The 22,120-nt window shown below is 34.7% G+C and overlaps 5 protein-coding genes across 5 annotated transcripts; 2 read left to right on the plus strand and 3 right to left on the minus strand.

Moving 5' to 3' along the window:
* The first annotated feature begins 465 nt into the window (after nt 1-465).
* LOC108839967 (basic leucine zipper 43) lies at nt 466-1,431 on the plus strand. The gene has a single exon (XM_018612760.2). The coding sequence runs from the start codon at nt 549-551 to the stop codon at nt 1,107-1,109; it is 561 nt and encodes a 186-aa protein (XP_018468262.1). The 5' UTR covers nt 466-548; the 3' UTR covers nt 1,110-1,431.
* A 2,585-nt stretch (nt 1,432-4,016) lies between these two features.
* LOC108829064 (isoprenylcysteine alpha-carbonyl methylesterase ICME) lies at nt 4,017-7,260 on the minus strand. Its single transcript, XM_018602727.2, has 11 exons — nt 6,641-7,260; nt 6,178-6,254; nt 6,029-6,098; nt 5,798-5,878; nt 5,452-5,526; nt 5,151-5,252; nt 4,933-5,070; nt 4,793-4,858; nt 4,575-4,718; nt 4,408-4,498; nt 4,017-4,314 (listed from the first exon to the last, which is right to left on the minus strand). Exons 1-11 carry the CDS (start codon nt 6,940-6,942, stop codon nt 4,153-4,155), a joined length of 1,308 nt encoding a protein of 435 aa, XP_018458229.2. The 5' UTR covers nt 6,943-7,260; the 3' UTR covers nt 4,017-4,152.
* A 5,477-nt stretch (nt 7,261-12,737) lies between these two features.
* Nucleotides 12,738-14,875, minus strand: LOC108839358 (uncharacterized). The gene is made up of 2 exons (XM_057003973.1): nt 14,167-14,875; nt 12,738-14,060 (listed from the first exon to the last, which is right to left on the minus strand). The coding sequence occupies exons 1-2, from the start codon at nt 14,806-14,808 to the stop codon at nt 13,272-13,274; spliced, it is 1,431 nt and encodes a 476-aa protein (XP_056859953.1). The 5' UTR covers nt 14,809-14,875; the 3' UTR covers nt 12,738-13,271.
* A 635-nt stretch (nt 14,876-15,510) lies between these two features.
* On the minus strand, nt 15,511-18,576 carry LOC108841750 (glucan endo-1,3-beta-D-glucosidase 1-like). Its single transcript, XM_057002923.1, has 3 exons — nt 17,218-18,576; nt 16,579-16,891; nt 15,511-16,047 (listed from the first exon to the last, which is right to left on the minus strand). Exons 1-3 carry the CDS (start codon nt 18,543-18,545, stop codon nt 15,658-15,660), a joined length of 2,031 nt encoding a protein of 676 aa, XP_056858903.1. The 5' UTR covers nt 18,546-18,576; the 3' UTR covers nt 15,511-15,657.
* Nucleotides 18,577-19,804: 1,228 nt separating this feature from the next.
* Nucleotides 19,805-21,947, plus strand: LOC108843666 (uncharacterized protein At1g32220, chloroplastic). The gene is made up of 10 exons (XM_018616915.2): nt 19,805-19,944; nt 20,173-20,239; nt 20,493-20,581; nt 20,650-20,705; nt 20,800-20,855; nt 20,947-21,040; nt 21,134-21,213; nt 21,302-21,344; nt 21,415-21,506; nt 21,602-21,947. The coding sequence occupies exons 1-10, from the start codon at nt 19,895-19,897 to the stop codon at nt 21,779-21,781; spliced, it is 807 nt and encodes a 268-aa protein (XP_018472417.2). The 5' UTR covers nt 19,805-19,894; the 3' UTR covers nt 21,782-21,947.
* Nucleotides 21,948-22,120: the final 173 nt, after the last annotated feature.

Here is a 22,120-nt window from a genome sequence, read left to right on the forward strand (position 1 = left end):
CACACACACGCACACACACACACACCTATATTTAAGTAAATGTATGTATATATGAATCTGATACACCATGCATGCAATGGTTACGATATAGCACAAGGCATGCTTCCCAAGTATCACCGATCGATGAATAAACAATACTGTTAATGGAGAGCCAAACTCATTTCAACAAGATCAACCTGTTTATCAATGTCGTGATTTATCTTTAATTACCTACAAAACATTATGTTCAGTATCAACTATATACATTTGTAGATTTAGATGGCGACTTGTAAATAAATAAAGAGTCTTCTCAATAATTTAAAGAAGAAAAAAACATGCCAATGAGTCATGTAGAAGACATAATCTAAATTATTTTATTTCAAAAGCAAAACCCTTAAGCATGTGTCACGAAAGCCACCAATTTGCACAAAAATAAAAAAGTGGTCCACTTCTATGCCTTTATCTGCTGTATAAACACTCCTTCTCATTCAATCTCCACCATTAACTCACTCTCTTTGAGCTCTAACAAGAGGGAGAGAGCGAGAGAAAGAGAGAGAGGGAGACTAACCATGCAGCCATATTATGATAGCTCAAGTCTTAACAACATGCAACAACAAGACTACTTCCACTTAAACCACTATTACAACAACCTAAACTCTTCAACCAATACCAATAATCTTATCCCATACCCTCAAATTCAAGAACTCAATCTACAATCTCCAGCAAGCAACAACTCTACCACGTCAGATGAAGCAACTGAAGACATATTCGTGATCAACGAGAGAAAGCAAAGACGTATGGTATCTAACAGAGAATCAGCAAGAAGGTCAAGAATGAGAAAGCAAAGACACCTAGATGAGCTTCTCTCGCAGGTTGCTTGGCTTCGAAGCGAGAACCAACAGCTTTTGGATAAGCTTAACCAAGCTTCGGATAGCAATAATCTTGCTATTCAAGAGAACTTGAGTCTTAAAGAGGAAAACTTGGAACTTCGTCAAGTTATCACATCTATGAAGAAGCTTAAAGGAAGCACAAGCATCCAGGGAAGATACTGTTCTTCTTCAGTGGATCTTGAGTTGGATCAGGACTTCTCTTGTATTACTGATGATCCAAGGATTTGTCATCCATCTTGAGTTGTTCGTTCTTATCGAACTTTAAGTTTCTACCTCTAATCTATCTTCTTTTTCTTTGTATCCACAAATCTCTGGCTAATATATATCTTTATGAGCCAGGAACAAAATGGATTTTTATGTAATTTTTTCTCTGGGCTAGACTTAGGTCTAGCACCGTTGAAACGTTACTTTTATAACGGTTTAACTACGTACCAAAGTATGAGCTTTCTTTTCTAGCTATTTGTGATCATGAATAATGATTTGGAATATTGCTTGAGCTCTATATGTAATATGTTATAATCTAGTTTTTGTATAAAATATAAAAGAAATCATTTGGAGATGATGGATATATCTTCTTGAACTTGAAGAAGATGATGTACAAATTGGTATTAGGATATAATTTTTAAAGTTGAAAACGATAAACTAAAGAAAATGATGGTTAGTCGAAAAGAGAATGCATATTTTAAGTATACGTGCATAAGAAAGACAAACAAGAACCACCAACTCTCCTAACCCAAGACGACAGAGTAGCCAATTAATGTAAAGAGTTAAATTACTCAAAAAGGTGTTTGATAATTAGACGTATTCTTCGCGAGGATCGTTCGAGGAGAATCCTTTATCGAATTCTTTTCACCTTACATAAAAACATATGAGGTGAAAGTGGATACGTGAAATTAACGTATAACAAAAAAAAAAGTGATCCTCTCATATGCGCGTGCATTATTGCCTTTAATCTCGTCGGTGAATAGCCATCTCGTATTATTGCATCCCTATCACTCGATTTAACCATATCGGTTTTTAACAATTCACTCCTTCGAATGTTTGATCGCTACGATATATGAACAATGTTTTTTTCATGAGCTGACGCGTGAGGCTACTTAATTTAGGCACTTTCTCAGTATCTGATCCTTGGTTTTGTAGACGGGCTTCAATGAGCTTTATTTTTACATTTTCTTAGTAAGGCCCATAAATGTATATAGTTGAATATTCTTCTTGAACATGGTAACTGTCCATGTATATCTCTGAGTAAGGGTAAGGCTTCGAGTACTAGAGTCATCATGACCAACTGTTACCTGAGCCCCAAGTTGTTAGAAAAGTTGGAGTCCAGAAGGAGCGAGGTTAGTTTATTATCACACGTCATAGTAATAAAACATGACTACATCGGTTGATTTCAGTTAGCATTTGAGGTTGTGGGAATCAGCACGAGAATAATTTCTTTTCAAAGAGAAACAATATTAAAATAAAAATAAAAATAAAAATAAAAAGTTTTAATAAAAATTTTAAATTGAAATAATTGAAATACTAAAACGTATATATTATAAATTGTTTTTTCAAAAAAAAATCTATAACTTTAAAATTTAATAGTATAATTTTATGAATATATTTTTATTTTTTTATAATATTATTTAAATGTTTCTATTTCTAATTTTTATACCAGTCGTACAAATTTCTTAAAATCACAGTCTTCTGCATCTGCAAACCGCACCTGTTACACCAGTTATTCCCTAAGAAGGCTAAGAAATCATAGAATCCAGAGGGCTTGACATGTGGTGAGAAGTTAGTGGCCTTGAAAAGTTGTATGATCATCTTGTGGCTGGCTGAGTTTCTGTGTATTGGGTCCTGTCCCGAGTTGCTGACATTGACTTTTGGAATCTTCAATCATTGTTAGGACCAAGTGAAAACTACTAGTCTTCAACTACATGAGCTCTCTCTTCTGTCTCTTGGACGCATCAACTTATTGCATACGTTATGTCGCACACATTGTGATGTTTACAGATGCGAAGCGTCTAGGTTGCAATTTTTTGAACTATTTTCGTACAATCGTATTATCAGAGCCGTGCCTCTATATTAGATTTTGAAACATTGGCTTACGGCATCAAATTTTTAGAAATAATTAAGGACATATTTTCCTAGCTTTATCTATTTAGGCTCAGTTAAAAAATATAAAATAAATGCCTAAATGTTCAAAGTATTTTTTTTTCTGCTAAAATAAAAGTTCAAAGTGTTACAATAGTTAAAATAAAGAAGACAAGAAGACACTATAAACTTATGGTTTTCATACTTAAATAACCAAAACAGCATATAATCATTTTAACTATCAAAATACAGTAAAATAAATAAACATCATTATATATAAAATGTATATCACATAAAATATTAATGTTCTGCTCGTTTTATTTATTTTAACAGAGCTGGTAAAAAATAGATTTAATAGTTCATTTAATTTTGGAAAAAAAACTAGTTTGCTTTGTAATTTAGCTTTTATTTTTTCTACTATATGACGGTTTACAATTGTATTTATAACTAAATATATACATTTTATTTTAATCTGCTTATCTAAAATTGTTCGCACAGCACTGCGTATTATCCGCTACTATTTTGGCATTTTGAGCTAATTTCGTATTGCATACGTTATGTCGCTCTGAAGTCTCAACTATTTGTTGTCATTTGTTTGCCATCAGGTCGGTAAAGCTGACGTGGCAAACTAGGGAGATCCGAGCAGCCAATTGGAATCTACCAAGTGGCTACGATTCTCAAAGATAAGGAAGAACATGAGCCACAAGTTGCAGCAAATGGTGGGTCCAAAGGTGAATACCAAGGTAGGTTATATTAACATCACCTTTGTTATGTATGTTTTATACAGATTCAATTTGCATATGATCACCACTATTATTCATAATAGCAAAAAATGGACGAGTCCATGAGTTTTCATCACATCTGTCTATCACCTTTTGGAGTATATGATAAAACTTATCAATTAACCTTTACTAGAGATTTCAAACTGGTGGAAGTAGTAATCATAATCATATTGATGAGTTCGAACCGACATGGATCAATTCCACAAAATTAAGATTTTGAAGCCAAAACATATTCTAATGATTCTAATCAGACTGACACTTAAGTTATAGATTGTGAAGAGTCCAGAGATCAAGTTATAAGGTAATAGCTTTCAGCTTCAACAACAATACAACATATTATGCAAGAGTTTCTATTAATATTTTAAGATACAAATCGAATAATAGAAAAAAATGAAAATACAGAGCAAGTAACTAACAAGCTTATATCAGAAGGGGCTAACCTCACGAGCTAGTTTCAGCAACAACTCTGGGACAAGACGTTTTCTAGGAGGAGCCAATGAGTCTTTGGCCAGCGCGTCATCATCCTCCGCGTGTATCACAGAGACTATGTCGTCAAAGAGTTCATCTTTGCCGCCTCTTAAGGGATCCTAAAACAAAAATACTCTCACGTGTTTATTATAAATTACCAACCACTGAGCTGTGTCCGTGTGTCCTCGTGTTACATAGTTTACGTGGCTTACCTGAAGAAACAAATCTGTATGTGTTTTGCCGCTGTATAAAATAAGCTCCACTTTAGCTCCAGCAGCTTGGAGAGCGTCTGCAAAAGTTTTGCTGCAAACAAAGAAGAGGTGGTTTTAGCAAAGCACTGATCACCAATTTATGGCTTCTCAAGAGAATGATCAGATACCTTGCATCGCATGGTATTGAATAATCTGAGGATCCATGGAAAAGCATAATTGGAGGCAACATAGACGCAGCTTTTCCAACAATTGGGTCTTTCAATCTTACTTCTGGAGAGAATTTTTCAAATGACTCTTCTCCTTCCATTATGCTACAACAAGTTGAAGTTGATTCATTATAAAAAAAAAGTATATACATTTAGGATTTGATTAAATCAGAATTTACCTCAGGAAAATCGAGCGATACAGGCCACGGTTATGGAAGTGATCAACCAAATTGTAAAGATTGTACCTGATCAAGTCCAAAATGATGATCAGACCAACTGAATATATTATTAACATTAAAACGTAGGGAATAAATAGTACCCTCCAGATAGTCCGAAATAGGCTTTTATCTGGGAAACCCTCCAGGAGATGCTCTCTCCTTTTGATTCTTTGGTAGCTTGTTCCAATAGAGCACAAGCGGCTATATGTGCACCAGCTGATTGTCCCATCAGGTAGATCCTACAGAAATTGCAGTTCAGTACTCGAGAGAGAGACCAAATGGTAGATAAAAGTCAAAGACAGTGAGTTTATGGGAACACCTGCTGGGATCACCTGCAAAGGCAGATATGTTATTGCAGACAAATGAGATTCCTTGAGAAGCATCCGTCACCATATCACTTATTGTTCCCTGAGGAAAGTTTCTGGACCGAAAAAAATAGGAAGGGACTGGGTTGATAAATGCATGAAAACAAATATATACATTTTCAACTCCCTAAAAGCTCCAAACAGAGCTATTATATTTTCGGTTCCGAGTGGAATATACACATCTTAGTAGAATCCAGAGTAAAGGGAATATATTTAAAAAGAGCACTAGGTTTTGAATGTTGTTCTTATAGTTACCTGTAGTCAACGCATGCTACAATGATATCCCTTTCTGCTAGCTGCATTCCTAGGAGCGAGCCCCAGGCCTTGTACCTATATAACAGCACAAGAGTAGTAGCAAACATGAATTCATTAACACACGACTCCGCCTAGTGAAAAATTCAAGTTTGGTTGAGATAAAAATGCAGAGAACATCGAAGGGAACTTTAACGTTTTTTAACCCCAAGTATCAACAAAAGAATAGTGAGGGAAAAACTTATATAACTGCGCAAGAGGACTGAGATGCGATATATATTTTACTACACTTACACCAGACTACATTCACAGAATTGTAAAAACATATGAACTTCAATGTGCTACTCACCCAATAATCCAAGCTCCACCAGTCACAAAAACAACAACCGGCTTCATACCATCATTGTTGCTTGGTAAGTACAGATCCAGCCTACCAAATAGCCATTCATACATGCAAATACATCAACAGTCTCAGAAATAGGTGATATAATAAGTAGGAGCAGATGTTCAACAAAACGCTTTAGGCCAAGGAAGGTGAAAGGCGAAAGTAAGAAAGATTCTGGTCAGTTCAGACACAAACCTATTCCTTGGTTGATCTCCGTACACTACACTCCTCCGTACTTGCGATGAGAAAAAATACATGTATGCAACTGCACAAGACCAAACAAAAAAAAGTCTAGTTTCCCAGAAGACAGAATCTTAATTTAAAAAAAAAAAAAAAAATCAAACCTTGAAGAAAGCCAGGCATAAGAAGCATAGCATAACATGTAAGGGCAAGTAGCTTCATGATCCATCGATAGCCTACCCTGAACATGACTTTTAACAATTAAATACTTTGCTAAACTCTTTAAAAGAAAAAGACAACAAACACCAAAACAAGAGATACATTGCGAGAGTAAGCCATATCACATGTTCAAATAATAGATCAATACTTGATCAACAGCACATGGAGTAGCTAAGTTCCTAAACCACACGCAACTTGCAAATAAGACAGAACAGAGTTACATTGATTTCATTACAGAACAAGCAAACAACTGCAAAGTAATAAAATATACTTATAGTTAACGATACCGTGCACACAAACAATCTTCACAGACAGCTAATAATATTATCTATAAACCAATCAAATCACGAATTCCTCGTGTGTGTAATCATCATCAAAACCGGGGGAAAAAGAATCTGAGATAAGTACCCGAGGTAACGAAGAAGCTTGAAGCTAAGACCAGTGATCAGGTACGTCTCCGCCGCCGCGTGTCCGATGTCGCGGCCGAACGACTGCTGCCGGCAAATCCGACGAGATCCTCCGTCCACCGGCGACTTACCGGACACTCTACGACGCACCGATTCGGGTGAATACAAACCGTTGGAGCCGTTGAGAAGAGTCGTTCTCTCGGATGACGCCTCTGGTGTAATAACCTCCTCGATCTCCGATACCGTCGAGGTCATCATCGGACGGCATCGCTCCGGCTGATGAGTCTCCAGAGGCGGATGCATCTTCTCCTGTGAAAATTCCCCGCCGGAATCAGTGAATCAGTCCTCGTGTTCGTCGTCTCGGTGAAGCTCTCTCTCTCTCTCTCTCTCGCAAATTTTCAAACTCTTTGCGCTCTGTTTTCCCTTCACCAGAAGGTAAATAGTTATACCATAAAAACCAAGAGAACCCTAAGACGGTGTCGTTTCATTCCCTTCCTTAATTCACTCAAGTTAATCAATTATCTTGTCCTGATAATAAAACCTAAATCTATACTATTAAAAGTACAGTTTTGAGGCACCAGGGAGCGTCCACATCATCGGAACAAACTTCTTCAGAAAGATGCCACGTGTCACTATTTTTTTTAAAGAATATAATATAAGAAATATTACATTAAAATGTCTATAACGAATTATTACCATTTTATGTTTAAGTTGAATAAATAATTTCGAAAATAAGAATAAAATATATACAATATAAAAATGGTAGTATTCCATTTTTTACATTTAGTTTACATTTTTATTATTTCCAAAAAAATCTAAATGTAATATTTCCCAAAGATGTCACTTGACATTATTAAAAAAATAATAAATATGAAATAGAAAGAAAATGAATAATAACTAAATATAAAATATAAGAAATATAAATATTACATAAACATCTATCGTAATATTAAAATTTGATATAAAATAAATAAAATTAGAATAAGTACATGTACAAGATAAAAAATAAAAAAAATAAGTAAATTTTCAATATAAGAAATAGAAAAACTACATGAAACACATATCTGAAAATATGTAGTAAAATAAATAATAATTAAATTTGAAATATAAGAAATAGAAATATTACTTTAACCATCTATCATAATATTAAAATTTGATATAAAAGCAAAACAATTATAATAAGTAAATATACAATATAAGAAAAAGTAAAAAAAAAGTAAATATACAATATAAAAAATGTAAAAACTACATTACACACCTATCTTAAAAATTTTACGGTTTTACATTTTTATTATTTCCAAATATTTTTATAAGTAAATATACAATATAATAAAAATAAGCATACAATATAAATAAAAAAAAATAGAATAAGTAAATATAAAATATAAAAAATAAAAAATAAGTAAATTAATATACAATTAAGAAAATAGAAATATTACATTAAACATCTATCGTAAATAGAATATTACAATTTGATATAAAATGCCAAACAATTAGAATAAGTAAATACACAATATAAAAATAAAAAATAAATAAATAAACAATATAAGAAATGAAAAAAATAAATTAACATCTATCTGAAAATGTATAGTTGTACACTTTTATTATTTCCAAATATTTTATCATTAGAATAAAAATATAAAAATATAAAAAATGGTAGTATTACATTTTTTACGTTTAGTTTACATTTTTATTATTTCCAAAAAAAAATCTAAATGTAATATTTCCCAAAGATGTCACCTGACATTATTAAAAAAATAAATAAATATGAAATATAAAGAAAATGAATAATAACTAAATATAAAATATAAGAAATATAAATATTACATAAACATCTATCGTAATACTAAAATTTGATATAAAATAAATAAAACTAGAATAAGTACATATACAAGATAAAAAATAAAAAATAAGTAAATTTTCAATATAAGAAATAGAAAAACTACATGAAACATATATATCTGAAAATATGTAGTAAAATAAATAATAATTATATATGAAATATAAGAAATAGAAATATTACTTTAACCATCTATCATAATATTAAAATTTGATATAAAAGCAAAACAACTATAATAAGTAAATATACAATATAAGAAAAAGTAAAAAAAAGAAGTAAATATACAATATAAAAAATGTAAAAACTACATTACACATCTATCTTAAAAATTTTACGGTTTTACATTTTTATTATTTCCAAATATTTTTATAAGTAAATATACAATATAATAAAATAAGCATACAATATAAAGCAAGAAAATTAGAATAAGTAAATATAAAATAAAAATAAAAATAAAAAATAAGTAAGTTAATATACAATTAAGAAATAGAAATATTACATTAAACATCTATCGTAAATAGAATATTACAATTTGATATAAAATGCCAAACAATTAGAATAAGTAAATACACATATAAAAAAAATAAATGATAAATAAATAAACAATATAAGAAATGAAAAAAATAAATTAACATCTATCTGAAAATTTATAGTTGTACACTTTTATTATTTTCAAATATTTTATAAGTAAATAAACATTATAAGAAAAACAAGCATACAATATAAGAAATAGAAATACTACATTAAACATATATCATAATATTATCATTTGATATAAAAGCAAGAAAATTATAATAAGTTTATATACAATATAAGAAAAAAATAAACAATAATTAAATATACAAAATTAAAAATTTACATTAAACTTTTATCGTAAAGAGAAATAGAAATATTACATAAAATATAGTAAAAGTCTCTTCTATACAAAAAAATATGTTTGGATAAGTTCACATTTGTGTTACAAAAAAAGTGTTATAAAAAAGGATAAGTTTACATGCACATAGTGAAGAATCAACTTATATGAAATATTTCTCATATCGCTTCATCACTCATAGTTTGTTCATCTCTAGGCATAAGTGTCTTTTATATTCTCTAGAAAAATGTAAATATGCAAAAAAATATACTCATCATTCAATTTTGCAGTTATAGCGTTTGCAAAGGAAATATAGAGTAGAGACTACATTTTGAAAATAAAATATATTGTTTCCAAACCAGTAAGATAGAGAGAATGGCGAGTGAAAATTGTGGATTTTTTACCATGCACATGACTGTTTTTAGTCTTCTCATTTCAGTTCATCACACAAATGAGCAAGAACCATTCTTTCCTAAGAACAAAAAGAAAATAAATCATAACGAGTTACAATTTTCTAGAATGATGGTAAGTATTATTGAACAATAACGAAAAAACTAAATCTAGATCTATCATAAGCAAACACACCAGCCATAAACACATACAAGCAATGGTAAGACACAACCAAATCTTTCATCATAAACAATTGCAACACAAGGAGTGAGGGACACAACCATCTATCATAAACAAACACATCATCCATAAACACAGCCGCGATTAATATTACAAGTTAAAAAGTATACCATATTGATCTTTAAGATGTACACATAGCAAGATCTTGAAAGTAACAAATAGTGGCTTTGCCAAAACCTAATGAAAAGGATCTCACTGCCACAAACCGGAAATTTAAACACACAAGGATCCAATTTTATAGTTGTACATCAACTGATTCATATAATTATTCTATCTTTAGCTCTACAAAAGAAAAGTCAATGCAGCAATTACGAAAAATAAAGAAAGAAACTGATCACCATAATTGAAAAAGAACATGAACAAGCTTGAGAATGAGAAGAAGGATGAAGGAGAAGAGCAAACTATGCGTTGAAACCGATTCTCTACACCAATATTTCATTACCTTTAAGTCTTTAATTCAATCAGAGAGACCCTTTTTGACACATCTCACAATTCAAAATTTGACTGGATGAAATTGGTGATTTTTTGCGGAAAATTTCAAGAAGCAAGCACATACGAGAAGAGAAAATGATCTGTTATAAAAAACGGTTTTTCAAGTCATCGACTGATTTTCCATGACAAATGAAAATGATGGCAAGCTTAGTTTATGATAATATTATTTTACTTTTTCATGTGATTGTGTATAAAAGTGAAAAACAAATTCGAAAAACTAAATTAGATTTATATTTAGGATACAACTATTAGTTATATGTTTATTTGTTAAAAATAATCGAAGTGACATACTGTTAGAAACTAAATTAGAACAAACTTTAAAAACATGATTCTATTTTTGATTTGTAATTTTATTTGTAAACTAATAGAAAAATTTGACGTGATAAAAATATAAAATTAATTTACGGGCACGAATCGTTTCCGTCAACGTGGAGATGAGATTAGGATCCTGTTTATGTTTTTGGTTATTGACATTTGGTTTGGTTAGGTTAATGTGGATAAGAGATTGCGATCCGTTTATGTATTTGGTTTTTAATTGACATTTGATTTGATTAATTTTAAAGCCAATTTTTAAAAACAAAATGATAGGAAAAAAAAATTTAGTCAAAAGAAAAAACATATATAATACCAGATGTTCTGATTATATAATATAAAGTTCCGTTGGAAAATATTTATTAGATCCCATAAAAAATAGAAATAAGAGTTCAAATATATACAAAACTTTCAAAGATTAAACTATCACAAAAAAATAAAACAAAAAAGTTCAACTATCACAAAAATGTTTACATCAGTGTAAAATAAAATAATTTAAAACTCAAAAATATTCAAATTCTTTATTATGCATATTATAACTATAAAATATCCATAGATTCACAAAATATATAGTTCAGAATACAATATCCAACGAAATAATTATATACAAAATATTTGAGAAAAAATAATTGTCCCGGGCGTAGCCCGGGTTAACCCCTAGTATCATGTAATGAAACGATTAAAGAGGATATTATCACCCACCCATACCATAAGACTTTTGTCGTATGTAATTTTGGAATATAATATTTTATTTTTTGGTTAATTAATTTTGATTGGATGTAGTAGTCTGACGAGTTCATAGCTATTGGCAAAAGGTTAAACTCGTGGGACCCACGTATGACGAATATTTCAGAATGTTAGAGAAGAGAACCCATCACTTTCAGAAGCTCTAGATCATGTGACAGTGCCCCCACCAACCACTAGAACATCCCACGGATTTTTTTCTTTTCGTAATCAAATTACTAATCAAGTATCTACGCCAGAATCAAAGTAATAATGTTATTTTTTTGTCAACAAGTAATAATGTTTTTCTTACTAATATGTATATGGGAATTTCTGTTCTATATTTTTAGCTTATAGCCTGCCTTATAGTAGTAATAGATTTACAGACTATAAAAAAAAGATTTACAGACTATAGCGTCTGGTCATCGGCATCTCGTTCTACACAATTAGTATCATAAACGTAATTTCTTAAACTAGTTTTTTTATCAAGCAAAATTTACACATATTAAAAAAAAATTTACACAAACTTTACCTTTTGGAAAAATATAGGGCAGCCACCTTACCCACACCTGTTGTCACGTCTTGTCTATCGTTTTGAAAGAAAACAGATTCTGGATTTCTTTAAAAAAACAAAACAAATACTTCCATAAATCCCCAAAGTTTTAAAGGTTCAAGAAAATTTTAGGTTTAAAGGTTCAACAGGTTAAAACCTTGCTTTCTTAGATGATTACACACAGACACACTGCCCTTGATCCTTGATCCTACTTTTCTTGAAACCTATGATATCTTGTATGGAAGGAAAGTAAAAACTATTAACTTGAAAAGGTTGAAGAGACCAAATAACGCCTAATTTATACAAGAAAATACTCTTTGTAGTGGTCATCAACTATATATAGATATAGTCACCATCTATCTTTTTTTTGTTTGTGGCCATCCTTTAATCCGTTTTGCTATCCTTAAAAGCTTAAACGAGTCAGGGAGTCTAAATTTTTGCTTCATTGTACTTCTCTTTCCGTTCTTTTGAACGACCAGAAAAAGAATCACTTGCATTTGCTGAACGACCAGAAGAAGAATCAGTCTAGAATGAAAATCGGACTGGTTTAGGTTTTACTACACCCAATCGGAATGGTGTGTTATCTTTAATTCTTTATACTCGGATTGCTTATGTGCCTATGGTAAGCTTGTTGTTGTAACATGTCTTTTATGTCTTGTCTAATGGTTTAAAACCTTGTTTGGACTTCGCCAGGATTTAATATTTTGAGATCAACTACTTTGTGTTTCTCATGTATTAAGTTTTTTTGTGTTTTGTTTTGTCTGAAAATGATTAGCAGCTTGTTTACTGTTAATATCTTGCTGTTTTTGTTACGAGTAACGGTTTTCAAGTCGAAATGATAAGATATATCTCACTTAATTTAAACTAAAACCTTCAAAAGTCCAAAGAAAAAAGCATGAAAACAGAAAAAATGTTTCGGACTAAAGAAACAAGAGAAACATGGTAGCTCTTGTAAAAAGGGTGGACAGTGGGTGTTTTTTTTTTTGCAGATCAACGATTAACCTAGCCATCTAGGAGGCTTGACAATCACTGGCTTTCTGTTTCTTCCTTTGGCTCCTTCGAAGTTCGGTTTGACAAAGTGGTTCCTTACTTGGCTTCTTCTTTGTAATAAAATCACCTAAAGCACTGCTTAAAGCACATGAAGTCAACAACGAAGCTCTCAACAAATCCACAGCCTGATTCATCAAACACAGATTTTCATCAAGTTCATTCCAACAAGTGCAAGATAATCAAATAACCGGATAAACAACGCAAGCATACATACGTACCTCTGCTTTGCTGATGCTAATTTCTTGAACATCAACATCTTCTGCGTTAGTCTGCAACTTCTTCAGCAAGCAAACAGTAGAGCAGGAGCTCATCGGTGTAATGAACAGATCATCTGACACCGTAAACTTTGTCTCTTTCTTCAAGAACCCGGAACAATGGGTCTGGTGATCGTTCCCATCGGATTTTGGATCCACCAAAGTCACAGGCACAAGTTTGTCATTATGATAATAAGTGATCTTATTCGGGTCCCTAGTCAAGGCATATGGATTTTTGCCAGAGGAATCCATGTACCGGTAGTAAACCGGTGGTTCGAGAGTGATGATACCAGGCAACTGCACCTGAAAACTATAGAAACAAGGGAGAACACCTACTTTGGAATCTGCTGGTGCTGCTTTTGTTTCTTCAACAACACGGAAGCCCTTGAAGCTTCTGCACAAGTTTGCTAAGCAACCAAAAGTGATACTGTCTCCAGATATTTCCAATACAGATTCCAGTTGAACGGCAAGAAAAGACAAGAGAAGCTCAACAAAATCATCTCCGGACTCGACAAATAGAATCTTCCCATCCTGTTTCCTAACGACTGCGTTTATAGCTGAAACCTTTTCTGGTTCAGCTTCGTCCTTCTTCTCCATGCATGGCCTTAACGGTTCATAAGACCGTGTCAAACCGTGTAGTGCGCTTCCCTTGTTCAAGAAAGTCTCCGTCAAGGGAGCATTTGAGGAGAATACACACTGCAGCAAAGTCAGGACCTGGTAGATGCATGATCAAAGACAAAACTGTGAGGTAAGTAAAACAAAACAAATAAATAAATAAACACGGAGATATATAGAATGAAGTGATCAGATTAATTAATACCTCTTTGGGACCAATACCAACAAACTTTTCCCCGAGCTTACTAACATCAGCACACCCTAAAGATTTAAGCCTTTCCAAGACAAGACCAGTGGACTTAACCGACACTTCCAAGTCATCGGTTATGATGAACGTAGTAGAGTCACCACCGCTGACAAACACTCCATGTTGCTTGCTATCTTCAACTTTTAGTTGTGATTCACGAATCTCTTCCTTCATCATGTTTCCACATTGGCATCGAGTAGTGCTGAAGTTACTGCACAACCTACAGCGCGAGAATAGAGGACAGTTAAAGTACTTCTCTCTCTCCGTAGGATTTATGTTGACCTTGAGCCTTTGGCACTGGACATCGCTGACACTCCTCGGACAAAGGAGCATCCGCTTACAAGCTTCGGTCTGAAAATTATCGACGCCGATATCCACAACACTTGTATAGAGGTTGTTAAAACAGCCAACACTCACAGGAGGATGAGCTTTGTTATTATGCTTCTTAAACAATCTGGCGATCGTACCCATTGGCAGCGTTAGGAAACTGAAGAGGACGTCGACAAAATCTTTACCGGCCTCAGCCAAAACAACCTTGTTCTTCTCTTCATCGATGACAAGTCTCAGATAAACCTTTGCTTCTCCAGAACTTTCAGCCATTGTCCCGATTTGTATTGTTGTGGTGGATTTACAGTAGAGAGAGGGAAGAAAATATTTAAAAGAACAAAGAGGCGTAGACACCAAAGAGTCTAAAAGCTGTGTCTGACAATTAATAAAACAATTTAATACCAAGAAGCAACCCTTTAAGCTTCCCCATGAGTGTAGACTCGTAAACCAATACGTACTAATTACAGTAGGATGTTTTTGTAGCCTGCAGTTTAAATTTAGAAACCCCAAAAGCTACAGTACTCGAAGACAACCCTTTGAGCTTCCACTTCACTGCATGGCTCAACATCTAGTAAAATCTCGCTTCTTTTTAGCCATCGTTTATATCAAAATGTTTTTAGATGTGCAAAATTCAAATTATAAATTTCATGATTCTCTTAGAAAAGTTTTGTAAAAAAAAATAAAGTATTAGTGGAATTCACTCCACATAAAAGCATATCTAATGTGCCTTGCTGACACATGAGTTTTGTGTGTCAATGTACACACATGCATATATTCTACATAGGAGACAAAATAATTGCATTGATTGTTTCTTTCATGAACATTACTGAGTTGAACTAATGAAATTCATTGTATTTTACTTTAGTATCGACTGCGACCTCTGTTATTACAAAACCTATGTAACGAGAGGTTACATGTGTAAAGAAACAACAACAACAACTCGAAAACAATCGTAATATCGGTATCAAAGATCAATGATGAGAACCAAGTTTTATTTTATATCAAGTTACATTACACATTATTTGTATTTAATCAACGGAAAAAGCGAACAACTTTAAAGCTCAATCACAATAATGACCGAACGAGCATGGCCATCGTATCCACCTGCTGCCTTTTTCATCATCACGAGTTTCTACTGTGAATCCACCACAATAGATTACTCAGAGAATTCCCATCATCATGCCCTTTTAGTCCTTTAACCTTCTCCATCGCTCCATCTTTATCGTACATACTTTGCAAAGCGTACAAGAATCCTTTCCAGCCTTCTCCGACGCCTCCTTCTCTCGCCAACGCCGGCAAAGTCCAGTCCACGAGCTGCTTCGCAAATTTCACATCCGAGAAGAGAATCTCCGACACCGGAAGTATCGGTAGTAACTGGATTCCGAGGCGACACTCTTTCCATTCTTTTGGCGCGAACCATAAGCCACTGTCTCTCTTCGTCGACCATAAAACTCCAACAACGCGATTCTCCGCCGTGAAATCGCTCGGGTACATAGTGGCGTCTTCTTTCACCTGTCACCACCATCAAGAAGAAAACTTAGTAAAAAAAAACTAAATTTAACGTAACGTAGCATGAAAATGGGTATGTTTTTTTGGTTTGGTTTGAACTTGTTAGATAATACTAATCGAACCGAAGATAACCAATCAAATACTAACCAACAAGAAATTCGAACCGAATAGCATTCAGTTTCCAATTTGGTATATTTGTTTTATTGTGTAAATTTATAAGATTATTCTGACTCATTTATATGTTTATCTGTATAATAACATTTAGACGCAAAACTACTCAAATTATTTTTATTTTTTTTCTCTTCTAAAATAAATTTTATTTTTATCTTTATATATGTAGAAAAATATATTTGAGTAAATTTATTTATATTTTATTTTAAAAGAAAAATACCAAAATATATCAGAGCTTGTTTGTTTCAGCAAAATTTTAAACCAAAAGAATCAAAAGTAAACCGAACTTAAAACCGAAGACATTAGTACACAATTCATCCGGTTCGATTCAATTGAACTCAAAGACATTTAAATATCCGTTACCTGCCACCACATCTTCGCGGCGTGAATCTCTAACGACAAAACCGTCGAAGCAACCGCCGCCAGCTCTATATCGCCGTAAGCCAACCCCAACAAAGCAGCCGAGTAATAACCGTTCACGGCCTCGCTCGTGCTCTCCTGATTCCTCCCGTCTGTGAACTCCGTCAACCCACCCGCCCACGAATGAAGCTTGAAAAAATCAAAGCACCTCAAACGCGTATAAACCGAACTCGAACTCTTCCCCTCCAGCGTCATGTAATCCTCCACAAGAGCATACGCCTGGGGTTTATATTTCTCGCCCCACAAGCAGGGCCGGCTCAAAGTGTTGGTAGACCTTGTGCTATATATGAAATAGATCCCTAAATATTTTGTTTAAAATAATGCTAAAACCAAGAAAGTAATGATGTGTTAAAATTTGTGAGTTGAATAATATTAACTAGCTTAAAGTCACGTGTTTGTGGTTTCTCTTTTCCCCAACGCCACATATATCTTTCTTTACTTCACATTCTTATGTATATTTGTTGGATAATAACAGTTTTTGAACAAAAATTGGACCCTGAATTTTAAAGAAATTATGGTAAAATATATTAGGACCCTGTGCTACTGCACCTCTAGCACACCCTCAAAGCCGGCACTGCCCACAAGTTATCGATCTTGACGAGCACGGCGATCGCGTACAGAAAGTAACCTAGATGATAGTGATGGTCGTTGTAGATCCCGAACCCGAAGTCGCCCCCGGAGTCTTTAGACCCTTGCTTCGTGATCAGACCGCCCCACGTGGGATCGTAGAGAAACCCGTTCGGTGCGAAGCTCCCGTCCAGCCACGGCTCGATCATGCTCTTTAAATACTTTCGAATCTTGGGGATCACGTTCAGGTGGCAGACCTCTTCCGCGATCAAAACTAACCTCGCGGCTCGCGCGATTAACTTCCCGTAGAAGTAGGACGAATTCGTGACGTCAGCGGATGAGTCCAAGGCGTTGACGTTTTCGACGAGGGCCGAGATGATCTCTTCTCGGCGATGATCTTCTTTGATGCCTTTGAGTGAGTGCCACGTCACGGGAACGGGGTCTGGTCGTAGAAGCCACGAGTCTCCGACGACGCCTACCAGGTCTCCGTCGAGGCTCTTGTAACGGAAGCTCTCTAGAACGGTTGTGGTGGTTGATGAGGTTGAGAGAAGGTTGAGGTGGAGAGGGTGAGCGAGCATGAGGAGGTCTCCGTAGCCTCTCTTCTCCCACTTGTACTCAAGAGAAAACGGTTTAGTGAAGTCGGCGTCACCGGAGACTGGGTAACAGACGCTGAACCGGTCTAGGATCGGTTCGGGATCTTGATTTGAATCCGGTAACACGACGAACCGGATTATACCAGAAAATCCACCGGTGGAGTTAATCGTGGAATTGTTGTTCTTGACTAGGTTGATAGGGGAAGAGGAGTATATGAGCCATGTCTGGTTGTTGTTGAGCTTTGCTGTGTACTTGGTAGATGACCTGTTACCGGAGAAGGATGAAACCGCGTGGGTTGTTGAGATTGTGATGGGGGAGTTGTTGGAGACGGAGCAGGTGACAAACGGGCTTCCTCTGACGAGGAAGAATCTGAGGTTAGAGGAAGGGAAGTCTAGCGTCACGGAGAGGTCGCTGAAGGAAGAGATTAGATGTGTTTTTCTCGAGTGCGGGTCGGGTCCATCCGACCCGGTGATGGTGATGTCGGCGGTGAAAGCTTTGTAGACGACAGCGGGGTTGTGAGTGAGAGATGGGTATGAGATGGAGAGGGAGGAAGGGGATGTTTTGATGAGGTAAGGGTGGAAGTTTTCGGCTTGGTCGCCGTTTTTGAGGGTGAAGTTCTGGAAGAAGGAGTTTGTAGGGAGTGGGGATGAGAGGAGCTCGTGGCTGAAGAAACGAGATGGGTCGGGTAAGACTGTTGAATCGGATCTTGGGAAGAGGTAAGGAGCGTTCGTTTCTCTCGAGGAAGCCATTTGTTGAGGCAGGAGATATGTTGTAGGAGGAGGAGAAGGTGGTTCTCGTGGTGATTAAGGTTTGCTTTTGGGGTTTTTAAAGGGTTTAAGTGAGAAAGACTTTTACTTTTCGCCTCGTTTTCTTCAACGTGTTTGCTTAGTCAAATAGGAGAGAGATAATGAGGGGGTTTGGAAATTGGATTACCAACAACAAGGAATATTTTAATCAATAATGACACAGTCTTGACTCATAAGGTTTGTTTTGTTAGAAGAATATATAGGGGAGACTTTGTAAAATGATAATACAAGTTGGGTTACAGTTACAATTAGCTTAGATAATTAATACAAAATTGGTTTTACAAGCTAAGGTTTTGGAACGAGCAGGAGACTTGCTAGATCCTAAACCTATAAAAGATATTGATTGATATGTGCCCAAATGAAGCCAAAAAAATAACATCAAGAATGTTGTTTTGATTACAATAGAACTGTGGGAATGTTTCTTGTATTTATAACCCCAAAATGTTTAACAACTTGGTTTGAAACAACCTTCCAAATTTTGTGGATAGTTCTGGGGGACGCTTGAGATTGTTGATTTGATGTTTGCTTAGCGAATGGTCAAGAAGAGGGTTGCAAAGCAAAGCAAAATTACAAGGTTTGAATTGGTTATCTAACAAAATTTTTGAAAATTTGTTATAGTTTTGGGAGATACTTTGAGATTTTTGATTTGATGTTTGCTTAGCGAATGATTAAGAGGGTTGCAAGCAAATCATATTACAATGATTAAGAGGATTGTATGCTGTATTTTAAGATTCCTATTGAGTATGAAAAGGATAAAAATCGTTTATTTGATCTCTTATTTTTATACAACATGTGTATATTTTTATTAAAAAATGTTGCTTTCAGACTGCATATATTAATAATGATCACATTTCTTAATTGATAGTTTAAGTTTAGCAGTTTCATTAATCTAAGAATTTCATGAAAGAAACTCAAAAAAAAATAGTATATGTTTAAGGAATTATGGTTTTCCTAGTACGAACTCCAAAATGTTTAAAATTCTAATTTGACAGAGAATTTAGTAACAACGTATACTGTGATATCCCATAAATCATCTCTGTGTTGAAAGGCCTATTTAAGGCCCATATATAACATATACGAAGGATATACAGGCCGTTTTGCGAAATTATTTTCTATTCAGACCCAAATTTACTACAAACCGAACCAATGTGATAGTCTACGTGGAAGCTGTTACGCCACAATAGTGTACAGTACTTTTTTTCTTCTTCTTCTGATTGGGTTAAAAGGCAATTTATAACTCTTCTGATTGATTACACAAAAGCTCCGTCGGGTTACTCAGCTGTAGGGTTGCTATGTTTAGGTCTCTGTTTCGGACACGATCACAGTCACTCGTCACCATGTCGTGAGTTCTTCTTCTTCTTCTTCTAGTGATGTTCATCGGATAAAGCATTATTGATCTTTACGGTCTATATAGATTCTGTCTTTGATCAGTTCTATTGGTTTTTCATTTTGTGGGCATTGGCTCTGCCCCCTAATTGTTTATTTTACTGCTACATTGTGTGGTTTCTTCATAGAAACATTGTGATTGATTTTATGATGATCCTTGCCTCTCTCTCTCTCTCTGTGACAGTTCAATCACCCAGAGAGGAAATGCAAGGCTTTTGTCTGAAGCTGCTGGTTCACATTCTAGAGATAAGGTGACAGATCATGACCTTTTTTCTCATTGTGATGCGGCCTTTTTGATATCAGAGTTCATCAAATCCGATAGCAATATCAGCAAAATTAGTAAAAAAATTATCGAAACAAGAGTTTTAGATTCATGTGTGTCCTTACACATATCCTTTGGTTGATTCCTTTTTGTTTTGACATTGTTTACAAAATCTTTCTCTGCTGCTCTCTGAACCCTATCACATTGGTTTTGAGATTGTTACTTTTTTTCTTGGAATGCAGATATTGGTTTTGGGAGGAAATGGATATGTAGGTTCACATATATGCAAGGAGGCACTCAGACAGGGTTTCTCTGTCTCCAGTCTTAGCAGGTTTGTTGTTTTAAACCTTATTGTTGTTCATAGACCATCTCTACATAACTTCTCTTCACTGTTATTAGGTCAGGAAGATCTTCTCTGCATGATTCATGGGTCGATGATGTAACCTGGCATCAAGGTATTCTTAAACACACACATTTCACTTTGTTCATCATCTTCTAATTAAATGAATGACCTGGTTTCTGTCTTTTTTCCCTGCTGAGGACAAATAGGTGATTTGCTTTCACCCGAATCTTTGAAGCCTGCACTGGAAGGAATAACATCTGTGGTAATTTAATTAACAAAGAAATCTTGTTAAAAAAAGTGACTATCCTTTCCTTTGAATCAGCATCATCTCATAGTGGAAGCTTTTGTGGCAGATTTCATGCGTTGGTGGTTTCGGTTCCAACTCACACATGGTCCGAATCAACGGAACTGCAAACATCAATGCTGTTCAAGCTGCTGCACAAGGAGGTCAGATGTTTGAATTATTTAGTTATCATCTACTACAAAAAAAAAAGTTAGATATTGAAAAGAAAAAGAAGCTTAATCATATCATGTCTTCAGGTGTGAAGAGATTTGTGTATATATCAGCTGCGGATTTTGGTGTCATAAATAACTTGATTCGAGGCTATTTCCAAGGGAAGGTACTTCTTCTTCTTCTCCTCCTCCTTTTGTCTTCTTCTTGGCTTATATTCAAGTATCTCATTGGTACATCTATCAATCTATTTGCAGAGAGCAACTGAAGCTGAGATTTTTGATAAATTCGGAAACAGAGGTGTGCATTATCTTTGTCATGTGCTATTATCTATGTGTATCCTTCACTGATTGAGCCTGTGTTTTGTTAGGAACGGTTCTAAGGCCAGGATTCATACACGGGACTCGTCAGGTCGGTAGCATAAAGCTGCCACTTAGTCTCATTGGAGCTCCTCTCGAAATGGTATAAGAAGAAGATTTTGTATCAATCTTCTCAAACAATCTCAGATCAAAAGTCTGAATATCTTTTTTTTTTTTTTCTTGTTGTTGTCACTACAGGTTTTGAAGGTGTTCCCAAAAGAAGTGACGAAAATTCCTGTGATCGGACCGCTTTTAATACCTCCGGTTAATGTCAAGTCCGTGGCGGGAACTGCTGTAAAAGCTGCGGTTGATCCCGAGTTTGCGTCTGGAGTCGTCGATGTTTACCAGATTCTTCAACACAAAACGACTCTATCCTAAAACAATGTCTTGTCCTAGTTTATGTTCCTACGGATTGGTTTAACTGTTTGAGAATTTGAATCGAATGTAACCAAACCACGGTCTCTGGTTCTGCAACCAATAAACTATGTATTACTTTTGGATACTACCAAAGGGAGAGAAAATAATAAATTCAGAAAATGAAGCATTTTGAAGAACCGGTTCAACCTGATTGGACTATAACCGGTTACAATGTGATACTTGTTTTTTTTTTTTTTGGGTTAACATTTTCTCGGGGGAAAAGAAAAAGTAAAAAAAAAAAAAAAAGAGAAGCTTTCGCTCGGATAAAGTCTGTAGCTTTGGTAACATCTGGAACGTCTT

This window comes from Raphanus sativus, chromosome 2 (assembly GCF_000801105.2).
Source record: "Raphanus sativus cultivar WK10039 chromosome 2, ASM80110v3, whole genome shotgun sequence".
NCBI classification, from domain to species: domain Eukaryota; kingdom Viridiplantae; phylum Streptophyta; class Magnoliopsida; order Brassicales; family Brassicaceae; genus Raphanus; species Raphanus sativus.

What these genes read in the sequence shown, in the direction of transcription:
- LOC108839967 (XM_018612760.2), top strand. Translation starts at nt 549, where the DNA reads ATGCAGCCATATTATGATAGCTCAAGTCTTAACAACATGCAACAACAA.
- LOC108829064 (XM_018602727.2), bottom strand. Translation starts at nt 6,942, where the DNA reads ATGCATCCGCCTCTGGAGACTCATCAGCCGGAGCGATGCCGTCCGATG. An exon ending in GGTGGAGCTTGGATTATTGG is followed by an intron (nt 5,527 to 5,797) that starts GTGAGTAGCACA and finishes GCTGTTATATAG; the next exon opens with GTACAAGGCCTGGGGCTCGC. An exon ending in GTAGCATGCGTTGACTACAG is followed by an intron (nt 5,253 to 5,451) that starts GTAACTATAAGA and finishes TTTTCGGTCCAG; the next exon opens with AAACTTTCCTCAGGGAACAA.
- LOC108839358 (XM_057003973.1), bottom strand. Translation starts at nt 14,808, where the DNA reads ATGGCTGAAAGTTCTGGAGAAGCAAAGGTTTATCTGAGACTTGTCATC. An exon ending in TTGGTATTGGTCCCAAAGAG is followed by an intron (nt 14,061 to 14,166) that starts GTATTAATTAAT and finishes TGCATCTACCAG; the next exon opens with GTCCTGACTTTGCTGCAGTG.
- LOC108841750 (XM_057002923.1), bottom strand. Translation starts at nt 18,545, where the DNA reads ATGGCTTCCTCGAGAGAAACGAACGCTCCTTACCTCTTCCCAAGATCC. An exon ending in CTCGTCAAGATCGATAACTT is followed by an intron (nt 16,892 to 17,217) that starts GTGGGCAGTGCC and finishes CAACACTTTGAG; the next exon opens with CCGGCCCTGCTTGTGGGGCG. An exon ending in CCGCGAAGATGTGGTGGCAG is followed by an intron (nt 16,048 to 16,578) that starts GTAACGGATATT and finishes TGGTGGTGACAG; the next exon opens with GTGAAAGAAGACGCCACTAT.
- LOC108843666 (XM_018616915.2), top strand. Translation starts at nt 19,895, where the DNA reads ATGTTTAGGTCTCTGTTTCGGACACGATCACAGTCACTCGTCACCATG. An exon ending in TGATGTAACCTGGCATCAAG is followed by an intron (nt 20,706 to 20,799) that starts GTATTCTTAAAC and finishes GAGGACAAATAG; the next exon opens with GTGATTTGCTTTCACCCGAA. An exon ending in TGATAAATTCGGAAACAGAG is followed by an intron (nt 21,345 to 21,414) that starts GTGTGCATTATC and finishes GTGTTTTGTTAG; the next exon opens with GAACGGTTCTAAGGCCAGGA.